At 35.4% G+C, this 12,297-nt stretch overlaps 1 protein-coding gene across 6 annotated transcripts in view; it reads left to right on the top strand.

Moving 5' to 3' along the window:
* Vps13b (vacuolar protein sorting 13 homolog B) overlaps positions 1-12,297 on the top strand; it is an 829,431-nt gene that overhangs the window by 459,587 nt on the left and 357,547 nt on the right. For all 6 annotated transcript variants that reach the window (XR_007108524.1, XR_007108523.1, XM_047551787.1 and 3 more), the window contains exon 25: positions 6,172-6,375. Coding sequence is in view for 4 of the 6 variants with exons in the window: in XM_047551787.1 (XP_047407743.1) it covers positions 6,172-6,375 (204 nt within the window). In the remaining 2 variants the exon portion in view is untranslated. The remainder of the gene's footprint in view (positions 1-6,171; positions 6,376-12,297) is intronic.

The raw sequence follows: 12,297 nt of genomic DNA, 5'->3' as shown, positions 1-12,297 counted from the left end.
CAGGGTTTGAACTCAGGGGCACTTGACCACACCCCTGCCCTATTTTGTAGGGCTCACTGAGTTGCTTTGTGCCTTGCTTTTTGCAGAGGTTTGCTTTGAACTTGCAATCCTCCTGCCTCAGCCTACTGAGCCTCTAGGATTACAGGTGTACACCACCTTGCATGACTTGTGTTGATTTTCATTTAGTCACCATGTATCTTTTCACTGGAGAATTTCATTCATTTACATTTGAGAAAATTTTTGATTGTAAGTTCCTATGAGAGTCCATTTTGTACCTTGAATTTTAGTTTTATATAGTTTTTTTTCCTTTCTCTTACAGTTTACCTTGTGGTTAAATGACTTATCTGATAATACGTTTTGATTCCTGTTCATTATTTTTCATTTCCCTATTTTTGCCTTGTGGTTAATCTGAGGTTTACAAAAATATATTTTGATTATAACAAGTTACTTCAAAATTATTACAACATAACATCTATCATGAAGAAAAAGAAACTATAAAAGGAAAATATACTAATAAAAACACAACAGTTGCACTGTGTTCTTTGGTACATTTTGAATTTTTGATGTCCTGCTTTACATTTTTCCATATTATCTTTCTCTTAACATAGTCATTATTTTAATTATTTTGTATTTTCATCTTTATACTAAAGAAATGAATGGTTTATATACCATGTTTATAACATTTAGAACATTCTGACTTTGTATAGATACTTTTACCAGTCATTTTATACCTTTTGTTGTTTTGTTCTTACATATTTATGTCTCTTCTAAGTTTGAAGAACTCCCGTTAGCATTTTTTGTAGGATGGGTCTGGTGGAGGTATATTCCTTTAGATTTTTTGTTTTTTGTTTTTTGTTTTGTTTTTTTTTTTTTTTTTTTTTGTTTGTTTTTTGTTTTTTGTCTGGAATCATCTAACTCTTATTCATTTCTTAAGGTATAGCTTTGCTGGGTATAGTATTCTTGTTGGCAGGTTTTTTTCTTTTAGTGCTCTGAAAATATGAGGCTACCCTTACTAGACTTTAAGGTTTCTGCTGAAAAGGCTGTTGTCAAGTGAATTGGTACACTCTTGTGTACTGTTTCTCTTCTCTTGATGCCTTGAGAATTTTCTCTTTATCGTTCACCTCTGAGAGCTTGATTATAATCTGTTTTGGGGATAGACTTACTTGGTTGAGTTAAATATGACCAGTGACCTTTGATATTCCAGTATCTGGATATGTGATTCCTTCAGTAGGGTTGAGAATGTTTCTATTATCTCTTTGGATAAACTCTCTGACGGTTTAGTTTCTCTTGAGCCCTTTTACCCTTTACTCTGTCAAGGCATTCTACAAGTTCCTATATATTTTCTTGATTCTGCTTCATCATTCTTATTTTTTCTCTTCCAGCTTTATGTTTTTAAATATCCTGTCCTTAAATTCCCTAATTATTTATTGTTTGATGTATTCATATTTATGCCTTCTATCATGTTTTTAGTTACACTTTACTTTTAAATTTGTTTCATTTGTTAAAATAGCATCCATCTTTCTGTTAAGTTTCTCTGATGGACTATTGAATCATTTTTCAGTCTTGAAGTTTGTTAAGTATTCTTTAAACAAGTGTTTTAAATTCTCCATCTGAGATTTCACCTGCACTAATTACTATATGGTCAATTTGTTGTACCTTAGTTTTACCACTTGGTGAAACAAAGTTTTTGATGCATGTTGGTATATGAAAACATCTCAGCATTGAAGGATTAGGTACTTACTCTGGTCTTTATAATTTGACTTTGTGCGTGTGTTTCCAGAAATTCTAAGCAGACTGCTTGCTTTTCAGTCTGTAGTCACTACCACTATTTCATCACTAAATGGTGCTCTTCAGTTTTCTGAGTCTGCTGTTGGTGAGTTGTGTTATTTTAGCACTAGGCTATGATCCAAACTCAATTTTGTCCCATACTCACCATTGGTGTGTTGTTCAACACAAACTGAGGATTTACCTAGAGAGGGTGGTCTATCCTACAAGCCTTTGGCAGAGGCCACTAGCAGAACCCATTCATCTCATCCATAGTTACTGGCCTGTGATCAGATACTATGGAATTCTTCTTGGCTCTTTGCAGAGCCACAGTAGACCCGCCTGAGGCTCCTTTGCCATTCTTGTGGACATTGATGCTTCATTACTGTGTCACACCTTGAGCCCTGGGTAGCACTGGGTAAGACCAAAGCTTATGTTGCTATGGGCTATCTACTTCTGAGATGTCTAATAGCCCAAGATTACTGCAGTTAGATTACATAATGCTGACCAGAATGTAAGACCAATGGACTGGGGTTGCATTTCTCTTGTAACACCAGGACTGTTTCATAGGCCCTGTCTTCAGGCAGGCCTGGGATTGGAGGCTATTAGGATTTTACTAGTGTCAGATTTTAATAGCCTGGATCTGAGGTCCATGACCAAGTCTCATGCTTACTACCCTGTACTACCCTCAGCAAATAGTCTTTCTGTACATAATTCTGCCAAAGTTGGGGTATTGCTGATGAAGGTAGTCTCTTGGCAATCAAAACTTATGCTAAGCTGGGTTCCCCTAATGTCATAGTTCTAAGATGTTGGATAGCCTCATGTGCCCATTTCCATGTTGTAGCTGGAGGTAATACAGAATAAAACATGAGTTTGTCCCACTGGTGCACTGGTCTCCACTTGATATTAGATCAGGTCTAGTGTCTTGCTCTGTGAGGTCTGACCTGGGTATATGAGCCTTGATTTTTGCCTGGTGCTAAGTCTCACTTTAGTGTGCCTCTCACTGAGCTCTAAGACAAAGCCTTTATTAGCTTTCCTGCCTTGCTTTTCTTCCCTTTCTCAGTGAGTGGAGTCCCTCTCTTGTCTTCTTCCTGAGATTGAGACAGTCTGCTGCCTGCCTATCACAGTTCCAATGGCTCAGTGTGTAGATTCTGACCTGTGGCAGGGGTTATGGTACTTTGCCCTGCACTGAGTTCCACTGTGGTGTACATAGTAATATGTTTTAAGTCTGAGGCCTGAAATTTAATTCCTTCTCCCTTTCCCAAATGAGAGGTGCCTCTCTCTATGCTGCTTGGACTTAGGGGATGGTGATGCCTACAGCTCTTTCTTCTTACCTTCTGTGCATCTTTTCTTATTTTTTTACTAAACTAGGCATTATGGTCTTTCATCTGGCTTCATTAATTCTTATTCAGGTAATTTGGTGTATGGGGGGGTGGGATTACCGCTATAGAATCTTTCCATTTTGGGTTACTACATGTAATGGTGCTGTGAACATTTGTGGACATATGTGTTTCTGTGGACATAGGTTTTTACTTGTGGGTGGAAATACTTAAAAGTAGAATTGCTGACTCATATAAATAATTTTTCAAAACTATCAAATTGTAGTGTAAATTTTACACTCTCCTCAATAGAGAGTTTCACATGATCTTTATCCTCACCAATATGTGGAATGGTTAGGCTTTTTTATTTTAGGACTTAATTTAAGGACTGGGTGTGCAATTCAGTGGTAGAGCACTTGCCTAGCACGTGTGAGGCACTGGGTTCAATCCTCAGCACCACATAAAAATAAATGAATAAAATAAAGGTATTGTGTTACTGTACAACTAAAAATATTTTTTAAAAATTTAATTCTAGTGGGTGGGAAGTGGTAGTTCATTGTAGCTTTCATTGGCACAGTTTTTTCAGTAAACGTGAAGGGTAAGATTTGAATATTTATTATGTTAAATATTTCATTTACTTTTTGAAGAAAGTCTGTGTTCTGTTAGTAACTTTCTTCTTTGAAAATAGAAATATGTTTAATGGTTATGTCATTGTTTGCTTGACACTTTAAACACAACATTTTTGACATTCATACACAATTTTTTAATAATCACAACGAAATTAGAAATAGTGACAATAAAAGCATCATTTCTCTTAAGTAAATAAACCTCTGCTCTTCAGAGTATGTAGAACTCTTTTCCTTTTACTTTATACTCTCCTTATTAGTCACTTCTCTTATTTAAAAACAAATCAAAATAACCTTTTTAAAAATGTGATTTGCAACAAAATTGTTTCATTGTAGAAAGAAACTTATTCATCATTCCAAGGGAGAAAAAAAATTGAACTAAAAATTTTCTCTGTGAAGTGTTTTGTAGGATCTTTAGCAATTACATTATTTAAAAACAAAAATAGTTATAACCTGAGATTGGAGACTTCATTACACAAAAAGCAGGAGAAAACTGTATACCCAAGAATTGTTTTATATCAAATAAGAATTGACAACAGTATTTTTATGCATCTGTTCTGCCCACATAAGAAGACAGCTTCATCATCTGGATGTGTCCTGGGGCTGAAACTTCTTATAAATATGAGAATTTCGCTTTTTTTTTCTTAAATGGCAAACAGAATATGGTTTCCAGCTGTGGATTTGCTTATATATTGTGTTTGCATTTTTTTCCTGAGCTTGTTTTATACAATATATGGCAATATGTTGTTATACAAATTCCATGATTAATGCTTATTTATGAAATCTTGTGTAAATATCTTAGAGTGCAGCCAAACAATGTACAACTTAAACAGTTGTTTTCTCTGAATATTGGAATGACATATCCCACTGGAGTAGTGGGTTGGATAGGTTCTTCCTCTATAAAAAAGTCCCAGATTTCCTTAACAGGACTCCCATAGCACAAGAAATAAAAGCAAGAATCAACAACTGGGATAGATTCAAACTTAAAAGCTTTCTCTCAGCAAAGGAAACTATCAGAAATGTGAAGAGAGAGCCTACAGAGTGGGAGAATATCTTTGCCAACCACACCTCAGATAGAGCGCTAATTTCCAGAATCTATAAAGAACTCAAAAAACTCTACACCAATAATACAAATAATCCAATCAACAAATGGGCTAAGGAAATGAACAGACACTTCACAGAAGAAGATGTACAAGTAATCAACAGATATATGAAAAAATGTTCAACATCCCTAGTAATAAGGGAAATGCAAATCAAAACTATACTAAGATTTCATCTCACCCCAATTAGAATGGCGATTATCAAGAATACAAGCAACAATAGGTGTTGGCGAGGATGTGGTGAAAAAGGAACACTCATACATTGCTGGTGGGGTTGCAAATTAGTGCAGCCACTCTGTAAAGCAGTGTGGAGATTCTTCAGAAAGCTTGGAATGGAAACACCATTTGACCCAGCTATCCCACTCCTTGGCCTATACCCAAAGGACTTAAAATCAGCATACTACAGAGATACAGCCACATCAATGTTCATTGCTGCTCAATTCACCATAGCCAGATTGTGGAACCAACCTAGATGCCCTTCAGTTGATGAATGGATAAAGAAACTGTGGCATATTTATACAATGGAATATTACTCCGCAATGAAGAATGATAAAATTATGGCATTTGTAGGCAAATGGTCGAAATTGGAGAATATCATGCTAAGTGAGATAAGCCAATCTCAAAAACTAAAGGTCGAATGATCTCGCTGATAAGCGGATGAGGACATATAATGGGGGGTGGGAGGGGCTAGCATTAGGTTTAGGGTTAGGTTTAGATTTAGGCTAAGGACAGCGGCAAGAATGAAGGAAAGAAGGACTGTGTAGAGGGAAAAGAGGGGTGGGAGGGGTGGGGGGAGGGGAAAAATAAAATAAACATCATTACCCTATGTAAATGTAAAAAAAAATAAAAAATAAAAAATAAAAAATAAAAAAAAAGTCCCATATGTAACATTTTGTGTTTTTTTCTATTCTTTATCATTCTTTTGTGATTAATGTTGCCAAGCAGAAATCCTAGTTTCAGAGTCATGTCTTATAAAAAGGGAAAATTAGAAAATTATTTAGAAATGAGAGTAACCATTTTATATTTCATTAAATAATTACATTTACTGGGGTATATGTGTGTTTTCTTATTCTGATCCTGTCCTCTGCTTAAGAGACATCTGAATTTGTTCTATTTTTTAGTATCTTAAATCTACTCTTCATAACAAGCTGTTAGGATTTCAGTCCACAGAAATGCTGAATTGATTATAAAATATCATATTGTGAGTATGAGGCAAATAGCAAGTGGCAAAATATTGGTAAATTTTTGTTTTGTAGATTGTTTCCTTGGAGTGGTTATTTTTCTCATAGTTAGTATTTTAGTGGATTGTGACTTTGTGAATAGAAGTTGAAAAAGTTTTCCTTTGCTTTTTTTTTTGCCCAGGTCCAGCTCTTCTATGAGTTAACTGATACCATGAAGAAGGTCTGGAATAAGATTCAGAGGAGAGGCAATCTCAGTTCATTTTCAGCTTACTCAGAGACTGTGGGAGGGCCTGTCCCTAGTTCTCCAGTTCGAAGTAGTGTAGGCACAGCTCCTCCAGATGCTAGCACATGCAGCCCATCTGCTGATATTGGAACTACTACTGAGGTAAGTGTTTTTGAAAAATTCTGTTACCAAATGAAGGGTAATATATAACATAGAGTTCCATATCATGGTCAGGAGTGAAGGTGACCTCACCACTGTGGAAGCTGACAGATTCAGAAGGCTCATGAGGAGCTGTTGTAGCACTGTGTTTTACGTTCCTTTTTGGTCCAAGGATTTTTATCACTTTCAGTAGACTGTGGGCGCTAGTTCAGGACTGTGTAGACTCTGAAACTGGCAGAAGCTGAGACAGTAAAAGCACGTTTCCTCAGGACTGTGGAAACTTAGAAGTTAAGTGAAAAAGAGGCTCATACTCTCACTTTCCCCATCACTATGCCTCCAGACGTTTCTTTGAACTGAGGTATTACTGTTTAGATTCATGGTTTTCAACCCTAACATGCCCAGTGTTCTCCCCTTCTTCCCTTCTAAGATAAAATCCTTTCTTTTTATATTTTAACACCCTCACTTTACCCCGCATACTAATACCCCTCTTACATTACAAATATTTTATAATGGAACTTTTATTTTCTTGAAATGAAAATAACAGTGATATAACATGAAGTGAAAATTAATAGTGGTAAAACCTATATATACATATAATTTAAAATGTACAATAGGGCTGGGATTGTGGCTCAGTGGTAGAGCACCACCTAGCACATGTGAGGCCCTCGGTTCGATCCTCAGCATCACATAAAAATAAAATATAAAAATAAAAATGTGTTTACCTACATGAAATAAAGTATTAAAAAATAAAATGTACAATAAATAAACTATAAAGGAAAGTAATTTAAGTTACAGTAATGCGTATTTCAGTATACAGATGCTTTTGTGTGACATATTAGAAGACATAGTAGAGTAGTCAGGTATAATTATTGTGAATGGGATGGCTACACAATGACTTACGCAAGTCTTTTTTAAATACCACAACTAGTATTGCTTTTGGTGGTGTATTTTCTGAAATAGTGACAAACTTGACAAAGTTTTAAATAAAGCATAGTTTAGCCTTTTATTTCAGTAGTTGCATTTCTGCAACTGTTAATATTAAAATCATATAAAAGTAAAAAACAAACTGTGTTAAGATTGAAAACAGATTTTATGCCCAAATTTTCATGAATAGGATTTTACTTATGAGATTTATGTGTGAGACTGGCTTCATTTTGCAGGATTAACTGCTTTATTCACAACAGGACCTCTTAAACTTCTATAACTCCTATCCCTGAAATGCCAGCAGTGACCCCAGAACATCTTCATTTACTTCCAGAAAACCTCCTATACTGCTGAACTTCCCCAATGAGAACTACTGTTTTATAGTAGATGGAGGTAGAAGTTATGTGTTTCTTTCTGCATAAAGACATCAATTCCTCTGGAAATAAAGCCTAATATGGAGTGGTGGGAGAACAGTGAAGTAAAGGGAGTGTTAAAGGGTTTTATAAAATATCTTTTTTAGTTGTACATGCATACAATGTCTTTATTTTATATATTTAGTTTTTATGTGGTACCAGGGATCAAACCAGTGCCTCACACCTGATAGGCAAGTGCTCCACTACTGAGCTACAACCGCAGTCCCAAAAGATTTTTTTCTCTTACAAATCGGTGATAGCAAACTCTGAAGGGTAAGTTTCACCTGCTATGAGACTTTTAAATATTTTCAGGTAGATACAGTTAACCCCTTGCTCAAACAACTTCTCCCTCCTGCTCAGTGAAAACTGTAAAAACAGTGACCAAGTAAAAACTAACAAACTGACTGGGGAGGCAGGCCCAGAGAGTCGGACCCAGCCCAGCTGGGCCACAGTCTAGTCTAGTGCCCCTGCAGTTGACCATCTGTCAACATGTGGAGGCGCCTCTGCCCACTAGCAAGGAATATACCCCATTTGAAGGTCACCATCTCTAGAGGGGCAGCATCCTTTTTAGGTTACTGCATTATCAAGTTCCTCCAAAACTTCAGGCTACTGAAGACGAGAAGGTGAGTTCTTGGAAACCTGCAAGTACACTGGGGGAAACTGCAATGCTTCAGATTTGCACTCCTAGAGGGGAAGATACATGAGCAATACGAGAAAACAAGGGAAGAAAGTTTCCCAAACAAACCTAGATGCTACATCAAAAAAATCCAGTGACAGTGTGGCAGAAGAAATGTCTGAAAAGGAGTTCAGAATGTACATAATTAAAATGATCAGAGAAGCAAACGATCAGATAAGAGAGCAAATGCAGGCATTGAATGATCGCACCAATCAACAGTTAAAGAGCAAATACAGGAAGCAAAGGATCATTTCATTGATGACATAGAAATTATAAAAAATAAAAGAATTATTGAAAGGAAGGAAACAATAAATCAAATTAAAAACTCCATAGAAAGCATAAACAATAGGATAGAATACCTGGAAGACAGAACCTCAGACATTGAAGACCAAATATTTAATCTTGAAAACAAAGCTGAGCAAACAGAGAAGATGGTAAGAAATCATGAACAGAATCTCCAAGAATTAAGGGATATCAAGAAAAGACCCAATTTAAGAATTATTGGGATTGAGGAAGGCACAGAGATACAAATCAAGGGACTGAACAATCTATTCAATGAAATAATACCAGAAAATTTCCCAAATCTGAAGAATGAAATGAAAAATCAAATATAAGAGGTTCATAGGACACCAAATGGACAAAATTACAACAGAACCACACTAAGGCACATTATAATGAAAATACCTAACATATAAAATATAGAATTTTAAAGTCTGCAAGAGAAAAAAATCAAATTACATTCAGAAGGAAACCAATACAGATCAGCAGATTTCTCAACCCAGACCCTAAAAGCTAGAAGGACCTGGAACAGTTTTTTCAAGGTCTGAAAGAAAATGGATGCCAACCAAGAATCTTAGACCCAGCAAAACTTACCTTCAGATTTGACAATGAAATAAAATCATTCCATGATAAACAAAAGCTAAAAGAATTTACAAATAGAAAACTGGCAATACAGAACATTCTCAGCAAAATATTCCATGAAGAATATATGAAAAACAACTATGTAAGTCAGCAAAGGAAGGAACTACCCTAAAGGAATAGCCAAATAAAGGAGAAACCAAGTCAAGTTAAAAACCAAAAATAAGCCAAATGACTGGGAATACAAATCATATCTCAATAATAACCGTGAATGTTAATGGCCTGAACTCCTCAATCAAAAGGCATACACTGGCAGACTAGATTGAAAAGAAAGATCCAACAATATGCTGCCTTCAAGAGACTCATCTCAACAATTTGTACCCCATTTGTTTATAATAATAAAAAAAAAAGAGATAGAGAGACTCATCTCATAGAAAAAGATACCCAAAGACTAAAGGTGAAAGGATGGGAAAAGATATACCATGAACATGGACTCAGTAAAAAAGTGGGGTTATCCATCTTCATATGAGATAAAGTGAACTTCCAGCCAAAGTTAGAAGGGATAAAGAAGGAATTTCATATTGCTTAAGAGAAGCACAAATCAGTAAGACATAACAACCGTAAATATCCATGCCCCAAACAATGACTCATTTATGTACGTCAAACAAATCCTTCTCAATACCAGGAACCAAATAGGCCACAACACAATAATACTAGGTGACTTTAACACACCTCTCTCACCACTGAACAGATCTTCCAAACAAAAATTGAACAAAGAAACCATAGATCTCAATACCACAATGGATAATTTAGACTTATCAGACATATATAGAATATCTCATCCATCAATGAGTGAATACACTTACTTCTCAGCAGCGCATAAAATAGACCATATGGTATGCCACAAAGCTACTCTTAGCAAACACAAAAAGAGAGAGACACTACCTTGTATTCTGTCAGATCATAATGGAATGAAATTAGAAATGAATGTCAAATTAAAAAACAGAAACTACTCCAACACCTGGAGATTAAATAATATGCTATTGAATGATGCATGGATAACAGAAGACATTGGGGGGAAATACAAAAAATTCTTAGAGGTAAACGAGAACAAAGATACAACAATCAAAATTTCTGGGACACTATGAAAGCAGTACTGAGAGGAATATTCATTGCATGGAGCACATTGAATAAAAGAACAAAAAGTCAACAAATAAATGACCTAACATTACAGCTCAAAGCCCTAGAAAAAGAAGAGCAGACCAACACCAAAAGTAGTAGAAGACAGGAAATAGTTAAATCAGAGCTTAAATCAATGAAATTGAAACAAAAGAAATAATTGAAAGAATTGACATAATAAAAAGTTGGTTGTTTGAAAAATAAACAAAATTGATAAACCCTTAACCACACTAACAAAGAGAAGGAGAGAGAAAACTCAAATTACTAAAATTCAGGATGAAAAAGGAAGTATCACCTCAGCCACTATTGAAATATAAAATATAATTAGAAGTTATTTTGAAAATCTATATTCCAACAAAATAGAAGATCTTGAAGACATGAACAGGTTTCTGGGAACATATGATCCACCCAAACTGAATCCAGAGGACATACACAATTTAAATAGATCAATTTCAAGCAATGAAATAGAAGAAGTTATCAAAAACCTACCAAAAAAGAAAAATCTGGGACCAGATGGATTCTCAGCAGAGTTCTACAAGACTGTCAAAGAATAACTCATTCCAATACTCCTCAAAGTATTCTATGAAATATAAGAGGAGGGAACCCTTCCAAACTCATTCTATGAAGCCAATATCACCCTGATATCAAAACTAGACAGAGACACATCAAGGAAAGAAAATTTCAGACCAATATACTTAATGAACACAGATGCAAAAATTCTTAACAAAATTTTAGCAAATTGCATAGGAAAACATATTTAAAAGATATTGCACCATGATCAAGTAGGTTTTATCCCAGGATACAAGGTTGGTCCAACATCTGGAAATCAATAAATGTAATTAACCATATCAACAGACTTAAAGTTAAGAATCACATGATTATTTCAATAGATGCAGAGAAAAAGCATTCGATAAAATACAGCATCCCTTCATGCTCAAAACACTAGAAAAAATAGGGATAGTAGGACCATACCTCAACATTGTAAAGGCTATCTATGCTAAGCCCACAACCAAAATCATTCTAAATGGAGAAAAACTGAAAGCATTCCCTCTAAAAACTGGAACAAGACAGGGATGCCCACTTTCACCACTTCAACATCCACCTTGAAACTCTAGCCAGAGCCATTAGACAGACCAAAGAAATTAAAAGGATACAAATAGGAAAAGAAGAACTCAAACTATCCCTATTTGCCGATGACATGATTCTATATTTAGAGGTACTGAAAAATCCACCAGAAAACTTCTAGAACTCATAAATGAATTCAGGGAAGTAGCAGGATATAAAATCAATGCTCATAAATCTAATGCATGTTTATTCATAAGTGATGAATCTTTGGAAAAAGAAATTAGGAAAACTACCCCATTCACAATAGTCTTGAAAAAAATAAAATACTTGGGAATCAATCTAACAAAAGAGGTGAAAGACCTCTACAATGAGAACTACAGAACACTAAAGAAAGAAATTAAAGAAATCCTTAGAAGATGGAAAGATCTCCCATGATCTTGAATAGGCAGAATTAATATTTTCAAAATGGTGATACAACCAAAAGTGCTATACAAATTCAATGCAATTCCAATTTAAATCCCAAATCCCAATGATGTACTTCATAGAAATAAAGCAAGCAACCATGAAATTCATTTGGAAGAATGAGAGACCCAGAGTAGCTACAGCAATCCTTTGCAGGAAGAATGAAGCAGGGGGTATCACAATACCAGAACTTCAACTATACTACAGAGCAATTGTAATAAAAACGGCATGGTATTGGCACCAAAACAGACGGGTAGATCAATGGTACAGAACAGAGGACACGGACACAAACCCACATAAATATTAGAGAAAGTTGCCAAAAACATACAATGGACAAAAGATAGCCTC

Source organism: Sciurus carolinensis, chromosome 1 (assembly GCF_902686445.1).
Source record: "Sciurus carolinensis chromosome 1, mSciCar1.2, whole genome shotgun sequence".
Taxonomy (NCBI): Eukaryota; Metazoa; Chordata; class Mammalia; order Rodentia; family Sciuridae; genus Sciurus; species Sciurus carolinensis.
Note: the sequence above shows the minus strand (reverse complement) of the source record. Positions and strands in the feature narration are given on the sequence as shown.